The sequence below is a fragment of the Pangasianodon hypophthalmus genome, chromosome 11 (genome assembly GCF_027358585.1).
Source record: "Pangasianodon hypophthalmus isolate fPanHyp1 chromosome 11, fPanHyp1.pri, whole genome shotgun sequence".
NCBI classification, from domain to species: Eukaryota; Metazoa; Chordata; class Actinopteri; order Siluriformes; family Pangasiidae; genus Pangasianodon; species Pangasianodon hypophthalmus.
In genome coordinates, this window is record NC_069720.1 from 4,224,851 (window position 1) to 4,250,847 (window position 25,997).

Below are 25,997 nucleotides of genomic sequence, written 5' to 3' on the forward strand. Positions count from 1 at the left end.
GAAGGGAGGGATAACAAATTGTGTATAGAATCACATGAGCTCCAATGTGTAAAAATGTAAGCACTGAAAATGTCCTGTTATAGGAAAATACAAAATACAAAAAATACACTGCTTGTGTTACCAAGAAAATGAAAAGCACAAGTCCTGGTGGAAAACTGTTACAAATCACTGACACTGGAGACTCCTTCCATAAATGTTAAATAAACATCTCCTCACGCAAAGCTTCACCATATCGATGATCTTTGTTAATTAACAACACATTTTTTTAAATGTTTATTATTAGACTTAGATTATATGATGTGTCCTCTATACAAGTCCCTGTGAATGAGCTGTTACTGCTGAAACGATCATGTATCGAAGAAGCAAATATTATAAGCTGTAATAAGCTCTGAACTCTTGTCTGAGCTGCTGTTATAGACAATTAATCAGTGCCTGCTGACCAATCAGTGGTTAGCAGGTTTGCCTTGCACCTCCGGGGTTGGAGGTGTGGAGTTTGCATGTTCTCCTTGTGCTTCAGGGTTTTCCTCTGGTTTCCTCCTCCAGTCCAAAGACATGCCTTGTATGCTGATTGGCATCTCTAAATCATCCATATTGAATGAATTGTGTGTGTGTGTGAGTGTGTGTGAGATTGTGCCCTGCAAAGTGTTGGCACCCAGGCCAGGGTGTCCCCCGCCTTGTGCCCCGTGTCCCCTGGGATAGGCTCCAGGCTCCCCGCAACCCTGTGTAGGATAAGCGCTACAGAAGATGGATGGATGGAAATGGACAGCTGCACATTAGAAGGGAGTTTGTGAGTTCAATGCATATGTGCATTTCAGATATTAGTGGTAGAACTTTTAAGAATTGCCGGTAGTAAATGGTGTATGCACTGTGTGCACTGTGAATAGAGCAGGGGTGAATACATGACCCTCCTGTTCACGCCCCTCCTCCACACACTCACACACACTCACACACACACACACGCGCGGGCGCGCGCGTGGATCCACGAGCCGATCCTTCTGCTCTTTCCCAGAAAATCTGGAAATTTTTAAACCTGCAACAAAGCCGTGAACGCACGTGAGACATAACCGGCGGCGAACAGCTGAAATCCGCGCGCACGCGCGCACTCAGGAGTGAACTGGACGGAACTGACGTCATGCAATTTATCTTCGGGGGTGTTGTGTGTGTGTGTGTGTGTGTGTGTGTGTGTGTCCGCCTTGTTACATTAAGGCGGGATCTGGAATTTGCTCTCCGCGCGCACTTCTAACTGACGTTTCACTTGGACGCGACTGTAACTAAGGCTCGTGCGCGCACGTGAAAAAGGAGGAATAAACGCAGCGTGGACACACCCGCGGGATATGATCCCCACGAAACTTGTGCCAGAGAAGCGGACCTCTCTGAGTTTTGGGTCCAACCCCTTGCAACTCGACTACACCTATTGCCTCCGGTCATTTAAACCGCTAGAGTGACAGCTCGCGCACGAGAAACGTTTTTAGCATTTGATCCTGGGTGCAGAGTAGAGTGGAGGAGAGGAGAAGAGAGGACACTTCATAGCTTCAGGGCAATGCAGCCTTTGTAGACTTGTAGGTCTTTTGCAAGTTTGAAATCAGGAGACTCGAGATCATTTAGACTCTTTGAGGATCTGGCATCCTACAAGACAGAGAATTGATCCAGAATTGTGAACATGGCATCATTGTGGCATGTGATGCTCCGGACACTGGTTCCTTCATTCCTGGTGCTTTGTCTGTGTGGGACACACACATTTGGAGATGATGACTTCAATGCAGAGGTAACTCTTAGTGTTCCTCAAGTTTCCTTCTCTTCTTGTTTTGTTCTGTTCTGAAGCATTTCTTATGTTATGTTACACTATGTTATGTTATGTTATGTTATGTTATGTTATGAGCAATCATCTATGTGAACAAGTGCCCAATAGCAAATGAGCATTTGAAAATTGTCTCTTTGTGTGCTTGCTGAGGTTCCTTTGGCTTTTTCCTGTTTTGATTTTCTTTACAGTGTATAGACTGTACAGCATTTTATTTTACTTTATTGTGTATCTTTTACACAGAAAAGTGCACGTGGTGCATCTTTAATTAGCTTATAATTAGTAGGTAGTGTGCACCTTAAATTATTTTTTAGTACATACATACATACATATATATATATATATATGTGTGTATATATATATATGTATATATATATAATATGTATAGGAACAAAACATGTTCCCTTGATGATACCAACAAGGAAAAGTACAGTTTGGTTTGTTTATCTGAGAGTGTAGAGCAGTAAAAAGTGTTTATGACTGCATAATACAGTAACTGAAAACAGGACAGCATGGAGGTGTGCACTAAGTTTTGTTTGTCTGTCCATGTGTGAGAGAGATAATGTCTGGACTTTACCCCAAGCTGCACCCACTCATGCTCATTCTGTTCAACAACCAGTTCAGGATTTACAAAGCATGTGTGTGTGTGTGTGTGTGTGTGTGTGTGTGTGTGTGTGTGTGTGTGTGTGTCTATCCTGTTTAGCCACACCTGCATCCATTTGTTCTTTCTGTGTTTTCTGTCTTCACTGTGACAGAAACGTCTTGTGTGGAGGACACTTAGACATTCTGAAGGAGTATGATTACAGAATTGTCTTTAGTCATACTATCTGTTACATTTATTTTAATCACAGGTTTGTGAATAAATATTTTTGCACACATCCATCTAGAAGTCCTGCCAGTTTTAGAATTCAGAATGGAAGAAAATGCCTTGTATCTCATGGTGGCGGTGTGTGAAGTGTGGGTTTGTTCATGGTCTACCACCCTGTGCATAAGAGGACTAGTGTGGTTCGCTCCCTGTCATTAGTGGCCTGGCGCACAGGCAGTGGAACTGACAGGAATACACAACGAGTCGCTCCAAACTCCCACAAGTGTGCAGACATCGCTGTGGAAATTGATTCAGTCAGACAATACATGAGCACTCAATGAGTGTCTTCAGAAATAGATCACACCGAAACACAAACACATCTTTTAGTTGACATCATTTTCCTATACAGCACGTAGGTGAGCTAAAATTTGATTAAAACGGACAGTGATGAAGGATGACTTAAATAGTAGCTTGTGTCATCCTCATACTGGACGTGTGTAATTTCCCCCATAGATCCCATGTATGGACTTCCTGCAACATGTTAGTCCTGTGTGCAATGAGATTATTGGCAGGAAGTAAATGACGTTTATTAATAAGGACTTTTTCCAGGTGTGTGGGTACATCTCTATGAGCTGAAAGTCTGCTTCCTACCAGAGTCACACTAGACGTGCACTTAGCTAGCTGTCTGCATTTATACATAAGTAATGCACTGAGAAGAAGCATTGGACACTTGGACTCAAATAAAGAAAGTTTTTCTTTGGTATAGATTACATTATGCTGTTTTTCTAAATATGGAAAGTGACAAGTGTATTGTCATTTTCCATGTCCATTATTAGTTACACTAACAAGTCAAAGTTTATCACCACTTGTTTCATTTTCCATTTTGTTCCTTGTTCATTAACTTTATTTTGATAAATTTTGAGTTTTTGAGCTTATTGTTTTTAAAAATGTTACTCTCCTACTTTCTTTATACCATTTATCTAATGCACTGTGTACTACTGACAAACTTTAATTAAAAAATATTAATGCATAATTGTGTGTAAAGATTTAGAAGATATCCATGGATACAGAATTTCTCAAGAGAGAATCAGTTATGTTCCTCATCCCTATTTCAGCCTATTTCAGCCCATAAATGCTTAAGGGTGCAATCAAGACAGAATAAACATCTGAAGCTGTTTAAGTCAGATTGGGAAAGAGTGTGCTTTTTTTTCATATTGAATCAGACAAGCCCATGCAGGCCACAGTGCTAATTCTGAAGTGGAGTGTGTAAGCAGTGTAGAGAGACTGATCCAGCCTGAGCATTGTGAGTGTCATGCGAAGTGCAGGATTTCTCCTGTGGCTGAGGGTCTTAAAGATGTGTCTGTTTACTTAAGCTGCCATAATGTCCTTTTGGCTCTGCTTACTAAACAAACAGTACCCTGATTAAGTCTCCTGACAATGCTGCACAGGTCAAGCTTTCAGGATGTGCTGACAGCCCCAGCAGGACGAGTCATCCCACCTTGTCTGGCTTGCACAAAGCTGTGGATCAGACAAACCAAAAACTGTGGGAGGAAGAGAACTAGCTTAAAAGGCATGTTGGATTTATAAGTGAAGATGTCTCCTCTTTCTTTGCTCCTGGAGCATTACTGAATTCTTGGGCCATGTGGATATTGTCATTTTCACCTAACCCCTAAAGGTTACATCTAAAGATTAGGTTAAGCTTGTGTCTCAGCTGTGCTGTCCACATCTCTCAATAAGAGAGGGACTTGATTACAATGAGAATTAGCAGGCACTAAGACAGAATATGCTTTGAAGCATTAACCTTTTGCTTTATATGCCTTCTTAAGCAACATCCTTGTTAATGTTACCAGAAGAAGTCACTTCCTTGGCCTGCTTTAGTGTCAGAAAGGGAAAGGACAGGGCAATGGAGGCTGGGAGTCTGCTTCAGGCCTGCTCGTTTCTTCTGCATGGTGATTAGTGAATGCAACAGCTGTTTTCCGAATCCACAAACAGAAACAGAGAGGGATGATTTGGGCTGCAGGGCTCCCAGGCAGCTGAGGAGCAACAATGACATGTTTTGTCTTTGGCCGACTGTATCTGAGAGATGCGAAAAGAAAGAGGGAGCAGAGAGAGATGTAGGCGGGTGGGGAGAGTTTATGAGGTCTGTAGTACACAGGGAGCCGACTGTATCACTTCCTGAAGGCCAGTCTTCTGCTTTTAACCCTTGCCTTGCCATTCTCATTCGTTCAACCCAGAGACCCTAGTTACCACTTTTAATGTCTTCGTGGTCCAATTCCATCTCTGTCTGTTGGAGGCCAATTGCTTCGACTTCTAATGGGGTCTTCAGTGTGGATGTTTCTTTACATTGATCGAAAGCATCGAAATCATTTCAAATTTAATTACTTTTAAAGCAACTAACTAGTATTATTAAGACTGGCAACTATGGGTGCAAAGATTTATTTGTTTTCTCGACGCATCAAATCGCTGTTTGGTTTATCGAATTGAATAAAAGCATTCTTAATTTATAACAACAGTTTATGCATATCCTAGGAAACATGGGTTGATTTAGTTTGCTATAAGCCTCCCAAAAATACACCACTACTACCAACATGAGCATACAATGAAGGATTAGGGTTTATCCGATATCCGAGCTCTGAATATCAGCCGATACCTGATACTCAGATCTATTCAGTTTTATTTGTATAGCACTGTTAACAACAGACATTGTCACAAAGTAGCTGTAGATTTTCTAGATCCCTAATGAGCAAACCAGAGGTGACAGTGGTAAAGAAAAACTCCTTGGGAGGACATGAGGAAGAATCCTTGGGAGAAACCAGACTCAAATGGGAACCTGTCGTCTTCTGGGTGACACCAGATAGTCTGACACACTGCAAGCTTCTGTTACCAAGTCACATGCATTATGATGACTTGCTTTAAGACAGATTGTGTCCTGTTTTCATGTGCATGATCTGCATAACGTCAGTCCGTATCACACTTTCACGGCATAGCGTGCATCAGTTGATCGGACAAAAATATCAGTAAATCAGTGGCTCCTGATTCGTTCTGCTTGGTGTTTTAACCTAATAGCAGGGTCTCTGTTGCTTTTGAATTAAAGAACAGCCACTTTACATCTGCTAAAAGCATGAGCATATGTTGGATCAGGGACCAGTCTCACATTCTAACATTCCAAGCTCTGTGATAGTAGTGTTACTGTGATAGTAGTGTCAATCATTGTTGGTCCTTGGCTCTGTATGAAGTTTGGCAGTGCAATAACTTATGCTCCTTTTGCGTCTCTCTCTTGCACTGTTTTTCCATCTTCCACTTGCTTTTTCACTTGATCTTGATTGCTCCCACTCCCTCCCCCTCTCACTTAATGACCAGAAAGATGGCGTGCGCCCAAGCCTCAGAAATAAAAGCGCTTTCCAGTCGTTAGAGTCTTGGCTGACATTGTGCTGGACACACACACACACACACACACACACACATACTGAATTAAAGTCGTTTTACAGCACCCTGCTCTTGAAAGACCCAGTAATGCAAGTGACTCTTAAGGTCCTTTTGAAGGAGTAACCGGTTCGCTGGCTCTCGGCTGGCACTTGCTTTGTATGCATGGCAGAGGATCCTGTGATAGCACTGAAATGCTTTCTCTTTTTAAAAGCGGGCCTTTATACATCTCCTGCTCAGAGCTGGAGTGCTGCCTTTATTCCTCTGCCCTACAATAAATACATATCAGAAATAATTCCCAGAGCTCTTGGGAGAGCCAGACAGAGATGTGTGCTGAATAAAACCTGGGAATTAGTGCTCATTTATAAGCCAGCATGAATCTCAGAGATAGGATCATTGGCTTCCCATTGAGCCGGCAGGAGCCCCACACCCTCAGGGCCATGTAGCACTCAGAGGAACACAGAACTTATCCATGGAGCAAGGTGTGTCCCACACAGCGTGGCTATTCATCATTTCCCCCCACTCCCAACCCCAAATCACAGAGAAAGCACAACGGGAAAGGACAAGAGCTGCTCCTGCTGTTCTGAATAGTTACCGAACTGTGTAACTATTTATACTAGACGCTCTCAGAAAAAAGCATACTAAACTGTACCTTTCCATGTTACTGGTGTGACACTTTTTAGGGAACCTTCCCAGAAAGGTGCATGTAGCTTTAATGCAACTTTAAAGCTTTATTCTAAAACGTAATTACAGTACACTTATGTACCTTTAATCATTGAAAGATACATATGAAAGGTATGAAAGATTGTAGTACCATTGTAGTACCAAAGTACCATTGATGGAACCACTACAATGACAAAGAAAGGTACAATTTAGTCGTATTTTCGTGAATGCAGCGTTCATAGAGAGCCATGAAAGTCTTAAACATCCTTGATGTCTAATATTTGGTTTTGAATTAACAACTGGAAAATATTGTTTTTCCATTATAAATTGACTATGTAGCATTCAGTATAAAACAAAAGCTTTCCATAGTTTTATAATTTTGCAACTAATTAACTTTTCCTTAACTAGTTTTGTTGTTCTTTTGGTGGAGTTAGACATTAGCAGTTGGCACTGGACCAGTATCAAATGCTTATCTACTTGCTCACTGTTACACCATTACACACAACAGTCAGTTAAAACTTAAATGGGCTAGCAAGTGAAAGTTACAACTTATAGTGGTTACAGTGAAGTTACCAACCTACGAAGCCTTTCTAATACTTTTGTTATTAGTAAATTGTTAGGTAACCTTGTTTCAATGCATTCAGAATCAATCATTCATCTCCTTTTTGTGGCCTTTACTTCCGACTCTTCCGTTTATGCCAGAGCCATGTGAAGTAACTAGATAAGTAGTTAGCAATCTAACTAGCTTGGTTTCAAGACAAAAAAACTCTTCCATTTAATCATATGATGTATGTTAAGCTTATGTTGATGTGATTTATATCAAGAAAGACTGATCCATCTTGGAAATACTGTAGACTCAAGTATTTATTGTATTTTAGTCCTTGTATAGTGCTACTGTAGTTTATTTTTTATTATGTGTTTGATGTGCTCACTGGCATCCAATTCAGTGTCATTGTGATCGAAGATTGTATTGACTGATGAAGTCAGCAAAACCTTGTAATTTTCTTTAATTGCAGATCTCTCATTAGAGGACCTTTATGATATAATCTGACATGGAGAACACATGTTATCCCCCCAGTCCATTATAGAATCTGGTGAAGACTTTACTGGGATCGTTTTGTACCATATGACAAGTAATTATCTTAAAAGCCTGCCAGAATTGCACAGTGTAAAACTGGCTTAATTAAGTTGACCTGATTTATGAGTTTAATGACAGGACATGCAAAGGTGCTTCAAATTCCATGTGGATTTTGTACAATAAGTCTAGTGAAAGAAAGAAATAAAGCACTTTGAATACAATTAAGAACAATGTGAATTAAATCAGACTAAACCATCTGGATGGAAAGCAGTGTAAATGTAGACAGTTAACCAGACAGTCTACAGGCGGCCAGTCTGTCCTGTTGGATTTTTTGTGGGGAAGGGGGAAAGGACCGGACGACTCCACACTCTAGATGGCAGCTATGGGGGGTTTCCCTGCTGGCTGTGCCCAGAAACAGGGCCATCTATTCAGCTGTCTGCAACACACAGGGGCTGTACAAAGGCCTGTCTCTTCTGGAGCCATGGTGAAGGAAAGCAAGTTCAGGCTAGATAACCATGCAGAAGCCCTGTTCCCAGTGCAGGAAAAGAGGGGTCATTATAAAGGCGGTGACCCCAAAAACCTCCCGAGTCCAGTGGGACATCTCCATTAACCTTGTGATAATTAAGGCAAGCTCATGCAGAGGTGGGACGCAGGCCATAAAAATCACAAACTGAGTTTGAAGCAATGCACCTTTGTTGCTGCCCTGGTGGCCCCTCTGTTTGGGTTTAGACACAACATTTTAGTGGCCAGTTTGTTCCGAGTCCATCACTGTTTCCATCACAGTGAGACAGTTCTATTGGTAGGCCTTATTTTGAGAAAATGTTACAAAAGTAGGCTGAACATATATTTTGGACATTTTGTATTTTTGAAAAAAAAAAAAAATCCAATAAATGGAAATGAAAAATAATTCATGCCCAAGAGAGCTTTTCAAAATGGTTTGAAGGAATAGTCCAGTGACTCAGTAGACAAGGAAACGCCTTTTTGTATATTTTTCCCCTTAGTTTGAAAAATAAGACTTTGTGGCTTTAAACTTAACCTGATTTATTGTCTGCTGTATATAGAATACTGTCATGAAGATGATTACTTAAGTGGAAGTAATGAAAACCAGAGATGTGTAACGTAAACTCTACAAGTAGTTGTCAGTTGTTTGTACAGTTGTTGGTTGTTCTGATGTGTCCAGACACTGCCGTATGGAGGCAGGGCTGGGCCGGAAGGCCTAATTACTATAACCACAGGGCTAGAATAATGACGTGGGAGCTTAATTATGTAATTTCACTAATTGTCTAATTAGGTCAAGCCACCTACATTGCACTACAGAGCCAAATCAAAACTTTAATTCCACCACCATTTCCTATTATTATGATCACAAGACTCTTTTGCCATTGGGAGCCCAAACTCCCACGTATGCATCTGGCTACATTCGACCATGCACCAAGTCATTGCACCACATGAGCTGCCCAATCTCAGTGATCCAATAAGACCCAACCAGTAAGGGACTTTCTCTAGTTGTATTGGGTATCTGGACTGTACAGCTGGACAATCCGCACTGATCAATAAACACATATGCACATTCTATAGAAGTCTTTCTGTAGTGTGTTAAATTTTGGTAAAGCTGTATGGAAAACCCCACACTGGCCTTCACGTGGGGCCTGTAATATGACCTACCCAGCTGGTGGTGCCTTTCCCGCAATCTGTAGCCATGACTTTATCATCCAATCTGGAGCTGTATTAAATATCTCAGCATAACAGGTGTGGCACACTTTGACTCTGTAATACGGTCCTCTCACGCACAATCTACTACTGCTGTCCAAGCTATAAATGTCTGTGACACTCAATCTGGATGATCATTGTGGTGTTAAATTTCTCTCTGTTTGACTTTTGTCAGTCCTGGCTCCGGATGTATGGATACCTCCCTCAGGCGAGTAGGCAGATGTCCACTATGCGATCGGCTCAAATCCTGTCCAGTGCCATCAGTGACATGCAGAGATTCTACGGTCTGGAGGTCACAGGAGAGATGGATCCAGCAACTATAGCGTAAGGCTCTTATGGCATTTATTACTGTTATAACTGTGCTGTTGGCTTGGCTGCATAGGGTCCAATTCTTCACTGGTGCTTCCCATAATTTTACCCTTCACCAGAGCCGATCATTTACTAAAGTATTTACTAGAGCATTACTGCACAGCTCAGGGACTTTAAAACTAGAATTGGTTTAGCATGGCTGATTGAAAGAACCATGAAATACTGTCTAATAGTAGTAAATCAAGGCAAGTACTCGGATGAAGGGCTTCACCACTTCAACAGTACAGCATGAAGACATCAAAAGATCAACTGATGAAGCCCCTTGTAAGTCCAGCCACATTGAATGCCTGCTGTGTTCATTTTTGAAAAAAGATTATGACTACATAGAATTCCAGTTGGTCCTTTGTCTTGTCTCTTTGAGGACACCTTAAAGAATCCATGTTGAACCCTATAACAGCTATAACCCTATAACCTATTAAAGAGGCTTCAAAATATAACTGCTTTAGATAGTTCAGAGCCCTTGAAAATCCCTTTTATCCTAAGAGTGTATTAGACATTGATGTGACCTGGTTGACCTTTTCCATTCTTCCTCTTTCAGAGCCATGCAGAGGCCTCGCTGTGGGGTTCCGGATAAGTTTGGGGGTCAGATCAAGACTAATGTTCGCAGGAAACGCTATGCACTCACTGGCCATAAGTGGGACAAAACCCACTTGACCTTTAGGTATATACCCAGAAAACTGTATACCTTGAAAAATCTCAGGCTTGGGTTAATTTTCTCACATTTCACATTGTGTTTCTCTCACAGTATACAGAACTATACTCCTAAGATTGGGGAGTACAACTCATACGAAGCCATTCGTATGGCCTTCAAGGTGTGGGAGAAGGTAACACCTCTGACGTTTGAAGAAATTCCCTACCTGGAGGTCAAATATGGCCGGCGAAAGGAGCCTGACATCATGATCTTCTTCGCCTCTGGTTTCCACGGTGACAGTTCTCCGTTTGATGGCGAGGGTGGCTTCTTGGCACATGCCTACTTCCCTGGTCCAGGGATGGGCGGTGACACGCACTTTGACTCAGACGAGCCGTGGACAATTGGAAACGAGAATTTGCAAGGTGAGTCAGTGCAAGCGAATTCTGAAATGCTTAAAGAAAATGCCCTTATAAACCATCTCAAAAGCCTCCACAGCTTAATGTATGTTTACAATATGTCAGTGACCTTTCAAAATCCCCTCAATTACCATCTGTATAGTGACCCAGTCCAATACAACAATGTGCAGAATTATCATTTTATGACTTTTTATACACGCAAACACATTTCCCCCCTATTATTTAACCCATGTGAATTTGTTTAGTTTGTTTGTCTAGTTTAGTTTGGCTCTTTACTATGATGATGTCTATAAACTTAGAAATCAGCCGAGTGACATCACAGCAGTTCCCACTGCCAGCTCCCACATGCTGTGAGTGAGAGAAAGGTCGGACTTTATAAGCTGAGTTTTCTCTCTTGCTTACTCCTGACGCCTAATGACTTGTGTACTCATTAGCCAGTTATTTTTGTGCAGCTCAGAGCTCAGATGACCAGATTTCCATAAATCTATGCTGGAAAATGGTTATTTTTTATAGATTAGTGGAGGGAGACATGGCAAAATCTCCCATGTGTGTGCGGTGTTCACTGAAAACAATTTTCAACAGAAACATTTATTTCAAGTAAAGGACTGTAAGAGGACGATTTAGTTCCGCCATCCTATTGAATAGTCGAGATTTGATTTCCCTCCAAAGGTTTTGCTTCTGACGTGATCATCAGGATTACATCACAAAGACTTCTCTGTCTATTTTTGCCCTCTTTCTTTCTTTGTTTGGAGTCACATGGCAAGATAAAGGCAGACAGAGAAACTCTTTTGCTGTGAAAGTACTTCACTGAGGGCTTTACTGAATGCTTGTCGTACCCAACGTGTTGGAAGTACAGAATAGAGCTGAACGTTTGGTAATTAGAGGTGCTATCATGCTGCCAGCAAGTGAGATCCTATCTGCAAGAATTTGAATTGGCTCAGCATAATTATCATTCATGGAGAAGCACCACACCATAGTAAAACTTGGACACAGCTTCAAAAGGGGTGTGTATTTATCATTGTGATTAAAGCTGTCAGTTTCCATTGGCTTTAGAGCTCACAGGGTTTCCTTTGTGGCCAGTCATCTCAGTCGCTGTCACAGCAGTGCACCGTATTGTCTTGACCATGCATCATCATTCCTGCTCCTTAGACAAAACCAGCTTTCAGTGGCAAGTGGTGGACATACATCCGTGCCCAGCAGAGCCTAGGCCTGTCAAAGAAATCATTGATTTAGCAGCCTGAGGCCATTAGAACATCCATTTAGTGCTCCTCCTATCTGTCGAAAGCCATTAGCTCTAATATCTTGGTGTCCCTGAAAATCCCTGAACAAGCAGCTCTTCAGTGACCTCATAAGTCTTATAAAGACTCTTAACACTCAGATCACACTGATGAACATGGAGGAAGTAATCACTCACAGATTTTTTTTCTGATATCACAACTGAGGAATCACAGAGACCCATTTGCTCAGAATTAGATTCACAAATCAACCTGACAGCTGCAGAATGGAGACAGAATATGATTCAAGGCAGTCAGAGAGTGCACTGCCTTTACAGACTTTTCTATAAATCATTAGTCTTCACCATTTGTGTATTACAAATGTCCTGTATCAAACCCACATGCAGCCCATACACATACTCACACACCCACTCACACACGCACACACACAAATGCTGACATGCCTGAATAAGAACTCAGGATGCTCCGTTCCAATCCATTACTCTTCCTTCTTCACTTCACTCCAGCAACGTGCCGGTTGACCCGAGGTCACCAAGACAGCTGAGGTCTCAAACAAAGAGCAGTTTGAGTACCTCCCTCTTTTTAACACCAATCTGTAACTAAAAGGCAAATGCTTGGCCCTAACGCAGACAGAACACCACCATTGGGGGAGCTAGCTTTACCAGAAATCTCCTTTGAGTAACATAAACTGGCAACACAGTTATCGTGGCAGACTTAAAATCTAATCTGTATCATGTATCTCAAACCTAATAACCTAATAATAACCTAATAATAGCCCTAAGTAAAGACTATTTTTAGCTGAGTGCATGGTACTGCATCCATAAAGAGTGATTGTATCATGGTTAATCCTTGTATCACTTCAATAAATAATCTCTATAGCACAACAGTTTATTCTGGCCTAGCAACACACATAAAATTTCATTTCATTAACATTATTTAATTTATATCTCTTTATCTCTCCCTCCATCTGCACCTTCCTTTGCAGGAAATGATCTGTTTCTGGTAGCAGTGCACGAGCTGGGTCATGCTCTAGGTCTGGAGCACTCCAATAATCCTTTGGCTATTATGGCTCCCTTCTACCAGTGGATGGACACAGAAAACTTCCAGCTTCCAGAGGATGATCTCAGAGGCATCCAGCAGATCTATGGTAATCTAGATAATGCAATACTTTTGTTATGTCAAATGGATTAATAGAAAAGGTTCCATCTAGTTCTCTAAGGCAGGGGTTCTCAACTCAACTTCTAGAGGCCCACTGCCCTGAATATTCCACTGTTATTTGCGAAGTCACCACAGTTCATGTTAATAACTCTGGTCTAGTGTCATTCGAATTTTTTTTCTCTTTTTTGGTTAATTCGTATTTGGATAGCTTGACTTTGAAGCACAGTTGTCTAGGGGTCATTACATTTTCTGCATTAGTGTTGTTTTTGAGCAAGTAGCAGAGGAGTTGTTTCCATAGCATGCCTCATACCCACTGTGTTACCACAGTTCTAGGCCTGTTTCTCTGAAGAATGCAGTTCCTAAGTTAGATTGCTGATACCTCTATCCATTTATCACTAGATGCCCAATCACAGCTAGACACCCTTTTGTTTTAATATTAAGTTATTATATCAGGTTTATTCAGGCATCTTCTCATTGTTTTCCTGTAGGACCTCCTGACAGTTCCCCAACTCAGGCTCTTCCCACTGTGACCCCTCGCCGTCCCAACCAGCCTAAGAACCCACCAGGAGCCCCACCACGTCGTCCAGACCGACCGCGCACCACTGACCGCCCAGATCAGTATGGCCCCAACATCTGTGAGGGCAACTTTGATACGGTCACTGTGCTCCGTGGAGAGATGTTTGTTTTCAAAGTGAGTTGGAGTCACTGAAAAGTGCTAGAAAAATACTCTATGAGTGTATGTTTGTGTGTGTGTGTGTGTGTGTGTGTGATGTTAATCTAGTGTGTAATAGGATCTGACAAGCGTACAGTAAGTTGTTAGCCAGTTAAGCAGGTAGGAAATTGGGTGAAAAACGAGGCCCTGTGCTCCCAGTGGGACTTTGCTAGTCCTGTTGCACTATCTCCAAGTTCTCTTAGTAATAGCTCAGAAAGCGTGCCAAGTTCCATCTGTTCCAGCTGCACCTGAGGACCAAGCAGAGGCTTCAGGCCTGGTCTCAATAAGCCTCCAGAGGGCTTGTGGCCTATAAAACCCCAGTCCTGGGCTCAGTTATGGGCCATAAAAGAGTAGTTCTGTATCATTGGGCTCTGGAGTTCATCAGGAGATCAACAGGATACAGGGGCAAGTTGTGGCCTTGATCTGAACACCTCACTGGAGCTAAGCTGCTCTGGGGCTTTAGCCGAGGATTCATCTGTTCTTGTGTCAGCTCATTCCATCATGTGATTTCCCCTTTATGAAAGAAGCTTCTTTCTTGTTTTGTCAGGGTATCTCCCTTATACCTTTCCCTTATAGTTGGAATGACAAGGGCTAGGTCACATGATCTTTGCTTGTTGTTTATTGAGCTCTCTCTTCTTTTTTGTCCTTTTTGCTATTTTGCTACAGTATGAGAAGATATCTTCTGCAGTTGTAGATTAAGTAATAAAAGCGTTTTGAAGTAATTATTTCACAGTTACACTAAACGCAGTATAATTTGGCAGTTCTGAAATTGAATATGACCTAAATTCAGTCAGGTAGTCTTGCTGTTTTTGTAGTTGAAGTCTAATGTATGAATCTCAGTCCCAGTACTCCACCATCTCTTCTTAGTTTTGTATCGTGTAAAGAAATGCAAGGAAAATCCCCTTATAAAGGTTTGGGTGATTTCCTGTGGCCTAAGCTGCTAACAAGTTTTCTCCGTTACATGAATAATTAACATTTTATAATGCCAGTAACGCAAATGAAAGCTGTTATCCAACCTGCTGCGAGCCAAACCCAAACCTAATTTAACACACAATATTCCAGCCAATTTACGAAAGCTGATTTGTATTTTACAGTTGGCTATGACTTTAATTTCTTGTTATGGATTTAGATGAGTTTGACCAGCTGAGTTACATTTGAAAAGCTCAGTGTAGACTTGCAAAAGATATGCAGCGCAAGGAGGATAGGTCATTTACTGTTACACTTAATAAAACATAGATCAGAGCTTTCTGCAAGCGTCAGAAGGGAGTTATACTGTTTTGTTTTTTTCATGGGTGAAATGTGACTTAGCTGTGTATGTAAAGGAAGAGGTGTTGTCTGGGCTCGTGGAAGGGCATTGCTGGAGCGGAGGAGTTAAATTTAGAGCCTGCTAGCTGAAAGCTAGGCCTTAACTTTAATTTGGGTCTGGTGTGGCGCAATCTCAAGGTCTTGGCTTGGAACCCAAGAAACAGGAGAATAAGCTTGCTCAATGGTGTGGGTCATGAGTGTGTAGCCTGTTATCTTTAGATTGGTGTGCTGAACAGGTGTGTAGCATTTGAGTTTAGCTGTAGATTTTATTCATTCTGTTTATTTATTCAGTGATTACATACAAAGAAATCTTGAGCTATTGTTTTTAAGGACTTCTTACTCAGACCTAGAGTTTGTTGGTTTTAGTAATTTTTTCAACATGCAAATTCCTTGTAGTATTCCCTCAGCATTTGGAGAGCAGTTAGCTGTTGCTTGGTGTGCACAGTTTACAAGCTGACCTTGTGTCAGCTTTGGAAATACAGCAGTGTTTAGCAGTGATGGCTTGTCCATAGGGGCATGTGGGGAAGAGAGTTCCACCATATACTGTATATCAGCCATTCAACAAATGTTCATTTTCATAACTCCATAAATTTTAAATTCCATTTAAATACTAATTACCTCTTTTGCATTACCAGTTAAAAAAATTTAATAGAAGCCCATTGGGGCAGGAATCACGCTTCCCCATGCTTGCTCTATGAGTATTTTCATTGGCAGAGGAGGAGTGGACAGGACAATTAATGACAAGGTTGCCAGATTGAGCTACATTAAAAAAATACTCTGAATCTTCTTGAAAATTCATATTGCCTACTCTTCAGAAATACATGCATACCACAGTGACCTTGTTTTGCATGCAAAGAAGAAAATGTGTCTGTTTTTACAATGCCTGAATTTTGTGGGCTAGTGTCAGGTCTAAGCTGGAAGTTTTGCTGAAACCTGGCCATCACACTTCACATAGTAAGTTCACTGTATCAACTACAGTTGAACAAAGATACGTCTAGAAACAATCAAAATGAGCAGCTAGACTGTATGCTGGATAACTGTGTTGTCATCTCTCAGCTGCTATTATGGGGTTACTCTTAAAATTGACTAGAGAGTAGCCTATAGCAGAAGTCAAGTGTGATAGCTTCTTGACTTAATTTTACTATATCATTGTTAATGCCATCCTGCCCCAACAAAATCTATGGTCATGAGCTGTGGCTGGTGTTCAGATGGACAGCTGCTAGAGATGTGCAAATACCAAGCAACCTTAATAGACATTCTCTGTCTAAATGTGTAATGTTTTTGCTCCTCTAGGGTCGCTGGTTTTGGAGGGTCCGAAGAAACCGAGTACTGGATAACTACCCCATGCCCATCGGCCACTTTTGGAGAGGCCTTCCAGGAGACATTGATGCAGCATATGAAAGACACGATGGCAGATTTGTTTTTTTCAAAGGTATATTTTTGCCAATCTGTGTTCACTCTGTGAGAATGCCAGTGTTGGATGTATGTTGGATTTTAGTATATGTTGTAAAAAGCTTGGCAATGTACGTCAATTAGCCATGCTCAGTGGAAGACTATTTTCTGACAACACCGATAGATTTTGTCATTTAGTAGGAAGGGACTGGTGTGTCATTTCCCTTAGTAACTATTCATTTTATTCTGATGAATTTTACAGGTATAGTTTGTGAAAGGGTTCCTAAACTAAAATGTGAAGCTCCTAGTCAGGACACAGTCAGAATTTTATTGCAGAGTCAGAGTAGCATATAGATTGGTACTAAATGAGGGCGCTTTAGTTATTGCTTTTTACCTCTCAGTGCCCTTAACAGTTGCCTGGGCAGCAAAGCACTAGTACAAACAGTGAAATGTTTAACTTACATTTGCATTGTGCTCTTATTTTATTACTTCATTAATCTGAAATCGGAAAACGGCTTTGGCAGTAGTGAGCTTTTCCTTAACTGATTTTCCTGCAGTCTTCCACTCGTAGACAAGAAATCTTAACAGCAACATCCTGTATAGTAATATTTATCACTGTTTTTTCATCTCTGCTTGTCCTATCCACCACTGTGGCTGAGATAAAGTTCTGATCAATTCCAATGATAAACAAAGGCAGGGGGATGATGTTGGAGACAGAGAGTAGGAACTAGAGTGAGTGTGAATTTTTTTTCTGAAGAGAAATTTGGAAAACATCTGTAGGCCAAGTGATGTCATTGGCAAGGTCTTCTTAAGTTTGGATGCCTGCCATCGGAAAGAAACCAGGGGACCCAAAAACTTGGACGGCAAGAACTGTTATATTTGAGGTGCGGCTGTTGCATCAGCCAGTGGCTCCTCCAGATGCTGACTGCAGAGTTTGCACTTTTTCAGAATGAGAATGTGGAATCAAACTGTGACCGTGTGGATGGTGCCACCATGTCTGCCATACTGTAGAATAATAATAAAAAATACTACAGTTTGATCATAGCATCAACTCTGATGTCTTGCAGTGTTCTGTCATCAGGCAGACCATGAGAATGCCAGATTTAAACCAAACCCAAACTGTTGCTGCAACCTTCTCCTTCACTTCTCCGCAGTGGTTATTTTTGTTTGCAGTCGAGCAGCAAAACCAATATGGTAATGCAAGATGGGAGTTTTTTCAAGTTTCTGTGATTGCTTTAGTTAGGCAGAGGGGAATTCCTTGTGTTCTGAACTCTTGCTTATTTACGTTTTTTCATTCTCATCACTTCTTGTTCTTCTTCTTCTCTTCCCTGGTCTGTGCAGGGAATCGGTTCTGGATTTTCCGGGAGGCCAACCTGGAGCCAGGCTACCCTCAGGAGCTGGTAGATTATGGCCGGGACATTCCTTATGACAAGATTGAGACGGCCATCTGGTGGGAACCATCAGGCTACACCTACTTGTTTAAGGGAGATAGGTAAGCAGAAGGTCTTGTCTGTGGTCAACTTTCAAAGACTAATACCAATACTTAGCATGTTTGTTATATACTTGTATTACTGTAATAACAGCATTTAAAGTGTCTCATATGATTTCAGTAAGCTGTATGTTCCCAGTAAGTAGTTGCTGTATTTGCTAATTCCTTCCGTGTAGGTACTGGCGTTTTAATGAGCAGTCGCGTGCAGTGGACCGAGACTACCCTAAACCAATCAGTGTTTGGGATACGTCAGTACCCACATCTCCCAAGGGAGCTTTCCTCAGCGATGATGGAGGTGAGTGGGGGGGCAGGGGGGCACGGGGGCAGGGAACTGCCAGAAACCTCAATCTACTGAATAGGGAGAGAGATGGGGGAGAAATAGGATCAGGAAATTTAGTTGAGAGTGAGGGAAAGAATGACATCACTGTGAGAAGGAAGATTCTCTGCCTTTGTCCTGTGTGGTCTCTCCACCATTATAACAATTTAGAGAAGGTCTTACATGTGTACAATCAATTAAGCGAAGCCATTAATCACTAAGATTCCGTTTACATTTATTGTATTTGATTTTTACCCTACAATTTGGCAAGTAATGTCAACTAGAGATGAGATGAGCTCCCATTTCCTTTCTGTATGCCTTTGTTTAACATCCTGTTTTCCGTCTGCAGCATACACATACTTCTACAAAGGCAGCAAGTACTGGAAATTCGATAACCATCGGATGAAGAGTGAGCCTGGATACCCCAAATCCATCCTGAGAGACTTCATGGGTTGCAACGTGGACCTGGATCCTGACCGAGACACAGACGTGGACCCGGGACGGAAGTGGCCTGACAGACCACCCTTCAACCCGGATGCAGGCCGAGACAAGGACAAAGAGAAAGAAAAGGACAAGGACAAAGGAAAAGACAAGGACAAGGAGCAAGATCGCACCAACGATGTGGACACCAAGGAGGAAACGGAAGAGAAGACGAATGATGTGGATGTGGTGCTGAAGATAGATGAAACTGAGCGCACCATGAACATCATCATGGTGACTGTGCCGCTGATCCTGGTGCTGTGCATCCTGGCGCTGATCTACGCCATCATCAACACGCTGCAGAGGAAAGGGGCACCCAAGTACTTTGTGCACTGCAAGCGATCCCTGCAAGACTGGGTTTAACTTGGACTCCTAGGTTTCAACTCTGACCTCTGAACCCTTGACCTCTCTTCCCTTTCGTCCATGTCGGTTTTCATCTTCCTAATATATTTACATTGTGCGCACACACACACACACACACACACACCCACACACCCCCCTTATACTCTGTTATCCCATGGTGCTGTCCTAATGCATTGACTGTAGTCTATTTATATGAGAGTTTGCACATTTGTTATTGTTGTTTTCCTTCCTTTCTTCATGGTTTTGTTTTTCCCCTCTTTTCACTCACTTGTGCACATTTCTTTTTATTTCTAAACCAGAATGATTTTTAATTGTGCTATGATAAACTGCCATATGGCTTAGGAAGCATACTCTGGATGAGAAAAATACAAGAGAAATCTAAAGCATGCGCAGTACGAAAAAGGGAAGAAAAGGAGTCAATCTTTGAGATCTTAATAATTGCTCCCTTTACTCAGGATTCAGATGTCGTCTATTCACTGACTGGAGAAGCCAAACGGGAAAGACCTGTTGTAGAAAACAAACTGTTTTCAACACGACTGGCCATTTAGCGCTCTACTTGAGGCATGCTTGCCAATGATGAAGAAAATCCCATGTGTTTTATTGCCTTAGTCGAAGCACTCATGCTATTGTTTTAACAACGGTGCCTTGGTCTTTCCAGCCAAAAGCCTTCCTGTAGTTTTACCCCTATAGGAGGAGCCCCTTGATCTCCCTCGTGTGTTGCTTTCTCTCTATGATCCTATGATACTGTTTGACCGTAATCTTTTATTGTCAGAGGAGTGTAGCTCACGTGGTGCTTTTCCTTTAGGACAAAAAAAGGCAGCGTACTGTGAAACCACACTGCAGGGGGACGGGAGGGAACCTTTGAGGTACTGGATGCTGAAGGAGGTTTTTTTTTTTAGATGTAGGAACCATTAGCCAAGTGTAGGCTTGCTTTAAACAATGTAATCAAACGCATACACAAAAAGGCTTATAAAAACATACCACTAGTACACTATATACCACTTGAGAGGACCAATTCAAAAATAAATAAAAGGCATTTGTGTTTCTCGAGCCGCAGTCATAATGAAAGGCCTTGCCGGGCCTCTTTCCCTGCCCTGTTAGAGGCTGTTAGATAATCCTCTCATTTTAAAAACAGCAGGTGGGCAAAAACATTGCTAACCTCCCACCAGGGTAACATGAGGCCTTCTGCACCTAAGAAATCCTACTCTGATCTGCTGACGCATGTAGAGAGCACGAGAAAGCAACGGAGAAGAAGCGTGATATAGAGAGAGAGAGAGAGAGAGAGAGAGAGAGAGAGAGAGAGATCTGTGAAGGTTTAAAGGGAGGTGGTTCAGCTGTGGAAACCTTATCTGCCATTGGAAGACGCTTACAGTGTGTTGCTCCAGAGACAACTTACTTTATACACATTTCAAGGGTGGTGCAGAGGAGCCTGAGCTGTGAGAATATCCTCTTGAGTACAACAGGGAAGAGGACAGAGCAGATCCTATGCTCCTATGCTCATATGGGAGCAGGCTGGCACACATTCGTGGCATCCACTCTGCCACTGGTTATTTTTGAACCACATATTTTGAATGGGAAACAGGATCTGCTGCTGGCATTCGCTCTCCGTCCATTCAACAGCTACGAGCTGGCTTTGACATGTCGCTCACGCTCCTCAAGATTCAAACTCGAACTTGATTTTGATTGAGGATTGAGCAGCTTGTCTTTGTTTTAAGTAGAAAACTTTCACAAGAAAGTGATTTGCTTAGCGTGACCTCAAAACATCAGTTCAGCATTGCACATTTTTTGAGAAACAATGCATCTCAGTGCCAGGGGAGAAAGTTTCCGTGTTCACAAAGGCACAGAGGATGGCGTAGATGAGAGAAGGAAAGTGAGTGGTACTATAAATATTGCCTTGTCGGGCAAGGTTGACTCGAGACCACTTTCATAAATATTATGGAGAGACTAGAGGAGACAGAGGACAGTCATGACTTGCATGCCATCGCTGATGGAGGCCGTTCAGCTCCCTTGCCAGGCAGCACCCTTCCCCCTCCATTCGAAGAGGAGAGTTAATCAGAGATAAAAGCCGTTCCTCCTCTCCTCTCCTCTCCCCCCTTCCCCTCCTCCCCAGATCAATGAAGAATACACAAACAGGCCTGAAGGGGATCCAGAATTCAAGACTTCATGCTCAGCCCATGCTAGCCTGATATGTTCCCATACGTGCAGATGTTTACTTGCTGCTCCGCACCTTTGTGGCCTTGCTTCGAGAGACCTTCTGGCTGTTTTGGTGTCCTGGCTGATTAATGTTATCTTTGTGTTTGCTTAGGCAATTGAAACCAAATGCTCTGTCAAGGCCGTTTAAAGTGAACTTGTCCAGTAAACACACTGCTCGTGTGAACTGTTCATAAAAGAAAGGCTCACTTTAGACTGTTTAACCTTTAAAGACAGATCTTTCCTGAAGCTAGAGCTAGTTGCAGGACTACATTGGGCATGATCTGAATCCTTAATCATTTAAGTGAGTGAGTGAGTGAAGTGACTTATCCTTAATCATTTACATGGTAGCGATGAAACAGGAGTGGTTATGCTGGAGAACGGCTAATAAATTAATAAATAATCAAAGCTGCACATAAATCTGTGTAATGAGAATGTTAGGATCCATGCTTCATTCTCCCACTCATGTCTACTCCTGTACTTCGGCTCAAATAACAATGGACCCTCTTACTTTGGGCATTATTGTCCTGCATAGTACTTTTTCTGGCCAACAGGAAGAAAGTCTGGGCTTTAGGCCAAATCCAGGAAGCGTCCTCCCACAATCGCTCACTCTTGCATAGCAATCTTAAAGGCATTGTGGGTTTTAGTAAAATATTTCCTGAAGTTGCAGCTCAGTGATTTTTTTTTTTTCAGTTGTGCATTGTTTTTTTTTTTTTAGCAGCATTGTATTTGTGCAAGACGCATCCACACAAAATAGCAGACGTGATTTAATGTCTGTGATCTTTCTCATTCTCTGTCTTCTGATTTATGCATGAAACAAGAGTAGATCTCTGTTATTCATCTGTCCTGCTCATTTCTTTAATCCCATACTGTAATTGCTAAATAGTATGAACAAAGGATGTCATAGTGCCGAAAATCTGTCATATTTCGGTAACTGTAGCCTTGGCAGTGTCAGGATTTTTGTCAGTATTACGCAATCTGTGTCAGGACTGAGAATAATTTCACTGTAGTCTTTAAACTACACACTGACAGTACGTCTGTTCCTGTGTCACTGTATCACGAAGCATCTCACTTTACCCCATGAGCCATGTGTCATGTCTTTTAACAAAGCAAATCCGTGCACAGACTGAATAATTAATCAAATCAGGTAAAGAAATAAAAGGCTCACTCATGTTGCTAAAGCAATGTCATGACAATGTTGTGCAACTTATATAGTGCTGCAATTATTTTTAAAAAACCTCATGTTTATTAATAATGATTAAATGTATGATACTATTTTTGTGGTTTTGGTTCAATTGATTGATTTCCTGACTATCTTATTTGAAATTAATTGGTTGTTTTTGAAATTGTAAATATTGTAGGACTTTTTTACTTTGTTAATAACATTCCGGTTTTGTGTTTTTATTTTGTTTTCTGATGTAGAAACTGAAGATTTTATACATTTGTGTTGTTTGTTGATCACATCTGTTGAGTGTCTCTAATGATCCATGCTGGACATGTAAACAATAATAAATAAATGATCTGAATATGAAATACAGTCTAATTTAATTTTTTAAATAACATCAACAATAATCATAAGAACAACAACAACAACAACAACAACAATAATAATAATAATAATAATAATAATAATAATAAATTCATATTCAGAAACTGCTTTATTGTGGTTAGGGTCGTGGTGGATCCGGAGCCTATCCTGGGAACAATGGGCATGATTTTAAACAGTTCCCGATCTCTGATTGTATCAAGTTTCTGGATGATAACCATTTGTCACATTTGTGTCGAAAGCAGTTTTCCTCATGATGATGGATGATAAAAGGATTTGACATGTCGGCTACCTCATATATGAAGTAATCCAGGTTCCAGGGATTAAGGGAATTTTAAAACAAAAAACATTTTTTTAGAGGAAATACAATTATTTACAAAAAATATTTTATTAAAGGGAAATAGTTCCTCCAGTTGTTTGAATAGAAAATTTTAATCACTGTGTGCAAAACTTCTTTTATTTCTTTTATACAATCATATATATATATATACCTGATACCTGATTTCTGATTTTCTGAAAAGCTTCACATTCATGTTACTTCACGCTCTGTATCTTTGTGCAGGAGTAAGCACAGTGCAGAGCTCCCATTACGCTGATAACATGAGAACATACTATCTGTACTGTAACCAAACCCTCATCATCACCCTCCATGATTCCCATCCCCCTCCTAAAGCACTGCAGAGAGCTCAGGGTCTCTGCCTTGGGCTGAACTTCCTGTCCCTGAGGAAAGAGCAGGGCCTTGTGGGCCATGGGAGACTGGGCGGGATATTTATAGAGGCTAACTGTAGGACAAAGGAGCAGAGAATAGAGGAAGTCTGTGATAAAGTCTGTGAAAGAGCAGGTGCTATAGACTATATGGGTAGAAACACAAGTAAGTACACTTCAGAAAGTCACTTTACATCAGCCTGGAAGGCCCATATCCCAATCACTTACTTGGCGCTATGTGTGGAAAAAAGGCCTGAATGTTTACTCATCTGGCTCACAGCTAATAACACCTCTCGTTGCTTTTCTTCTGCTTCAGTACTGCTGCATTTTAATCACTCCCCCCTTTCTCCACCTGGGCTCTGTTAAACAAACCCACTTAGCACCTGCTCATCCCCAGGGAACCAGCTAACCACTATGAGCTAACCACAGCAAGGAAAACACTTGTGCTGCCTGGCACACTTCACTGACGTTCCCCTCTCACTACGCCATCCCTTATTTACTTGATCTTTCTCATTTTGCTTTTCTTGGACTATGAAGTAACTGCATAAAGTGTAAAATGTGTAGTTTCAGAGTGTTTGCTTGGATATTAGAGGAGGACAGTGAGGTGTGGGTGTGCAGTGACTTGGGGAATGTTTGCTAACACACTATTAGCCCACTCTCTGAAATGAGTAATCTTCTAACAAAACACAGCAGGCACATTCTTTGTTCAAATTTGTATGCTTGCCTTTACAAACATGTTCTTAGTGCTAACAGTGTCGACACTGAACTTTAATACCATATACAGGTCAGGACATGGCCAATGCTTAAACCCAGAGCCTTTAAGAGCCTCCAGGACTAAAACATGTTGCTGTTTTCTGAGTTTGTACATGCTTTTCTAAAGAGTAAGCATTTATCCAGCACTCTCAATGTGGAAAATCATTTTTTTCTAGTATAATTCAAATCAGTGGTTAAGCTCAATGTACAAGAAAGAGTTTGAAAAATAGTCATAGCTAAGTCCTGATTTTGAGCAACTTTATGCAATGCTGATTTTAATTTCATTGCAGCAATCAAAATTGTTATAATGACAGTGTAGGCTGTTTAGCACAAATTATAAACGTCAAGATGCTGATTTTGTTCTGGAAGAACTTGCAATATGCTTATGGAAGGTGTGTTTGCCCTTTGCTATATAACCAGCATGACCTGTAACTTACAAACCAGTTTACGTTAACTGTCAGGTGTGATAAAGTAACATTGGCAAGCAGGTAAGAGATTAGGGCAAGTGTTACTGCTTTGTCACTACAGGCTTTGGGCAAAAGAAAAAACACAGGCACAAAAAGTAAAATACACCGTATGGTCGAAAGTATGTGAACACCTTACCATTGAACATCCCAATTCAAAACCATGGGGATTAATATGGAGTTGGTCCCCCCATTGCTGCTATAACAGCCTCCACTCTTCTGAGAAGGCTTTCCACTAGATTTTGGAACATGGCTGTGGAGATTTGTGCTCATTCAGTCATAAGAACACAAGAGGTTTGGCACTGATGTCCAGCAAGAAGGCTTGGTGGGAAGTAGGTGTTCCAGTTTATCCCAAAGGTGTTCAGTGGGGTTGAGGTCAGGGTTCTGTGCAGGCCACTCGAGTTCTTCCACACCAACCTTGCCAAACCATGTCTTTGTAGACCTCACTTTGAGCACAGGAGTATTGTCATGCTGGAACAGGTTTGGGCTCAGCCGTTAGTTCCAGCGAAACATAATCCTGTGATTTGCCTTGCAGCCAGACCTAGTGTCAGAGCTGCTGTTATAGAATATTAATCTACACCTTCTAACCATTCAGATTCGAGAATTCAACAGTGTTGTTCTATAATGCAATACAAAGTAATGCATATTAACAAAATTAGGTGGAAAATGTAAACACCCTTGATAATTTTATTCTGTCTAAACCTGTCCACAATAGTAAAGTGTGTGTGTATTTGTGAAACGAGCATTTGCTTTGCTGACTCTGCCACTTAGTCATGTTTTATAATCTTCAATCTTTAAGTAGTTATACGCAACCTCTGAGGTGTTACCTTTGAAACAGTTTCACTGGCAGCTTGGCTGTGTTTTCGTTCTCGCGCCAGACTGTGTTACAGAACTAACCTCTGTATCCGGGCAGAATTTCCGCATGAACACACACACGGATCAACAATAACACAGATCCTACGAAACAACCTAGTCAGCATTTCCAATCGTTGTTTC

General features: G+C 41.5%; 1 protein-coding gene across 1 annotated transcript; it reads left to right on the plus strand.

The window, feature by feature from the left end:
- Positions 1–946: 946 nt before the first annotated feature.
- mmp15b (matrix metallopeptidase 15b) lies at positions 947–23,066 on the plus strand. Its single transcript, XM_026930437.3, has 10 exons — positions 947–1,765; positions 9,653–9,801; positions 10,385–10,507; positions 10,592–10,899; positions 13,114–13,275; positions 13,775–13,977; positions 16,597–16,735; positions 18,037–18,187; positions 18,361–18,479; positions 18,850–23,066. Exons 1-10 carry the CDS (start codon positions 1,661–1,663, stop codon positions 19,341–19,343), a joined length of 1,953 nt encoding a protein of 650 aa, XP_026786238.1. The 5' UTR covers positions 947–1,660; the 3' UTR covers positions 19,344–23,066.
- Positions 23,067–25,997: the final 2,931 nt, after the last annotated feature.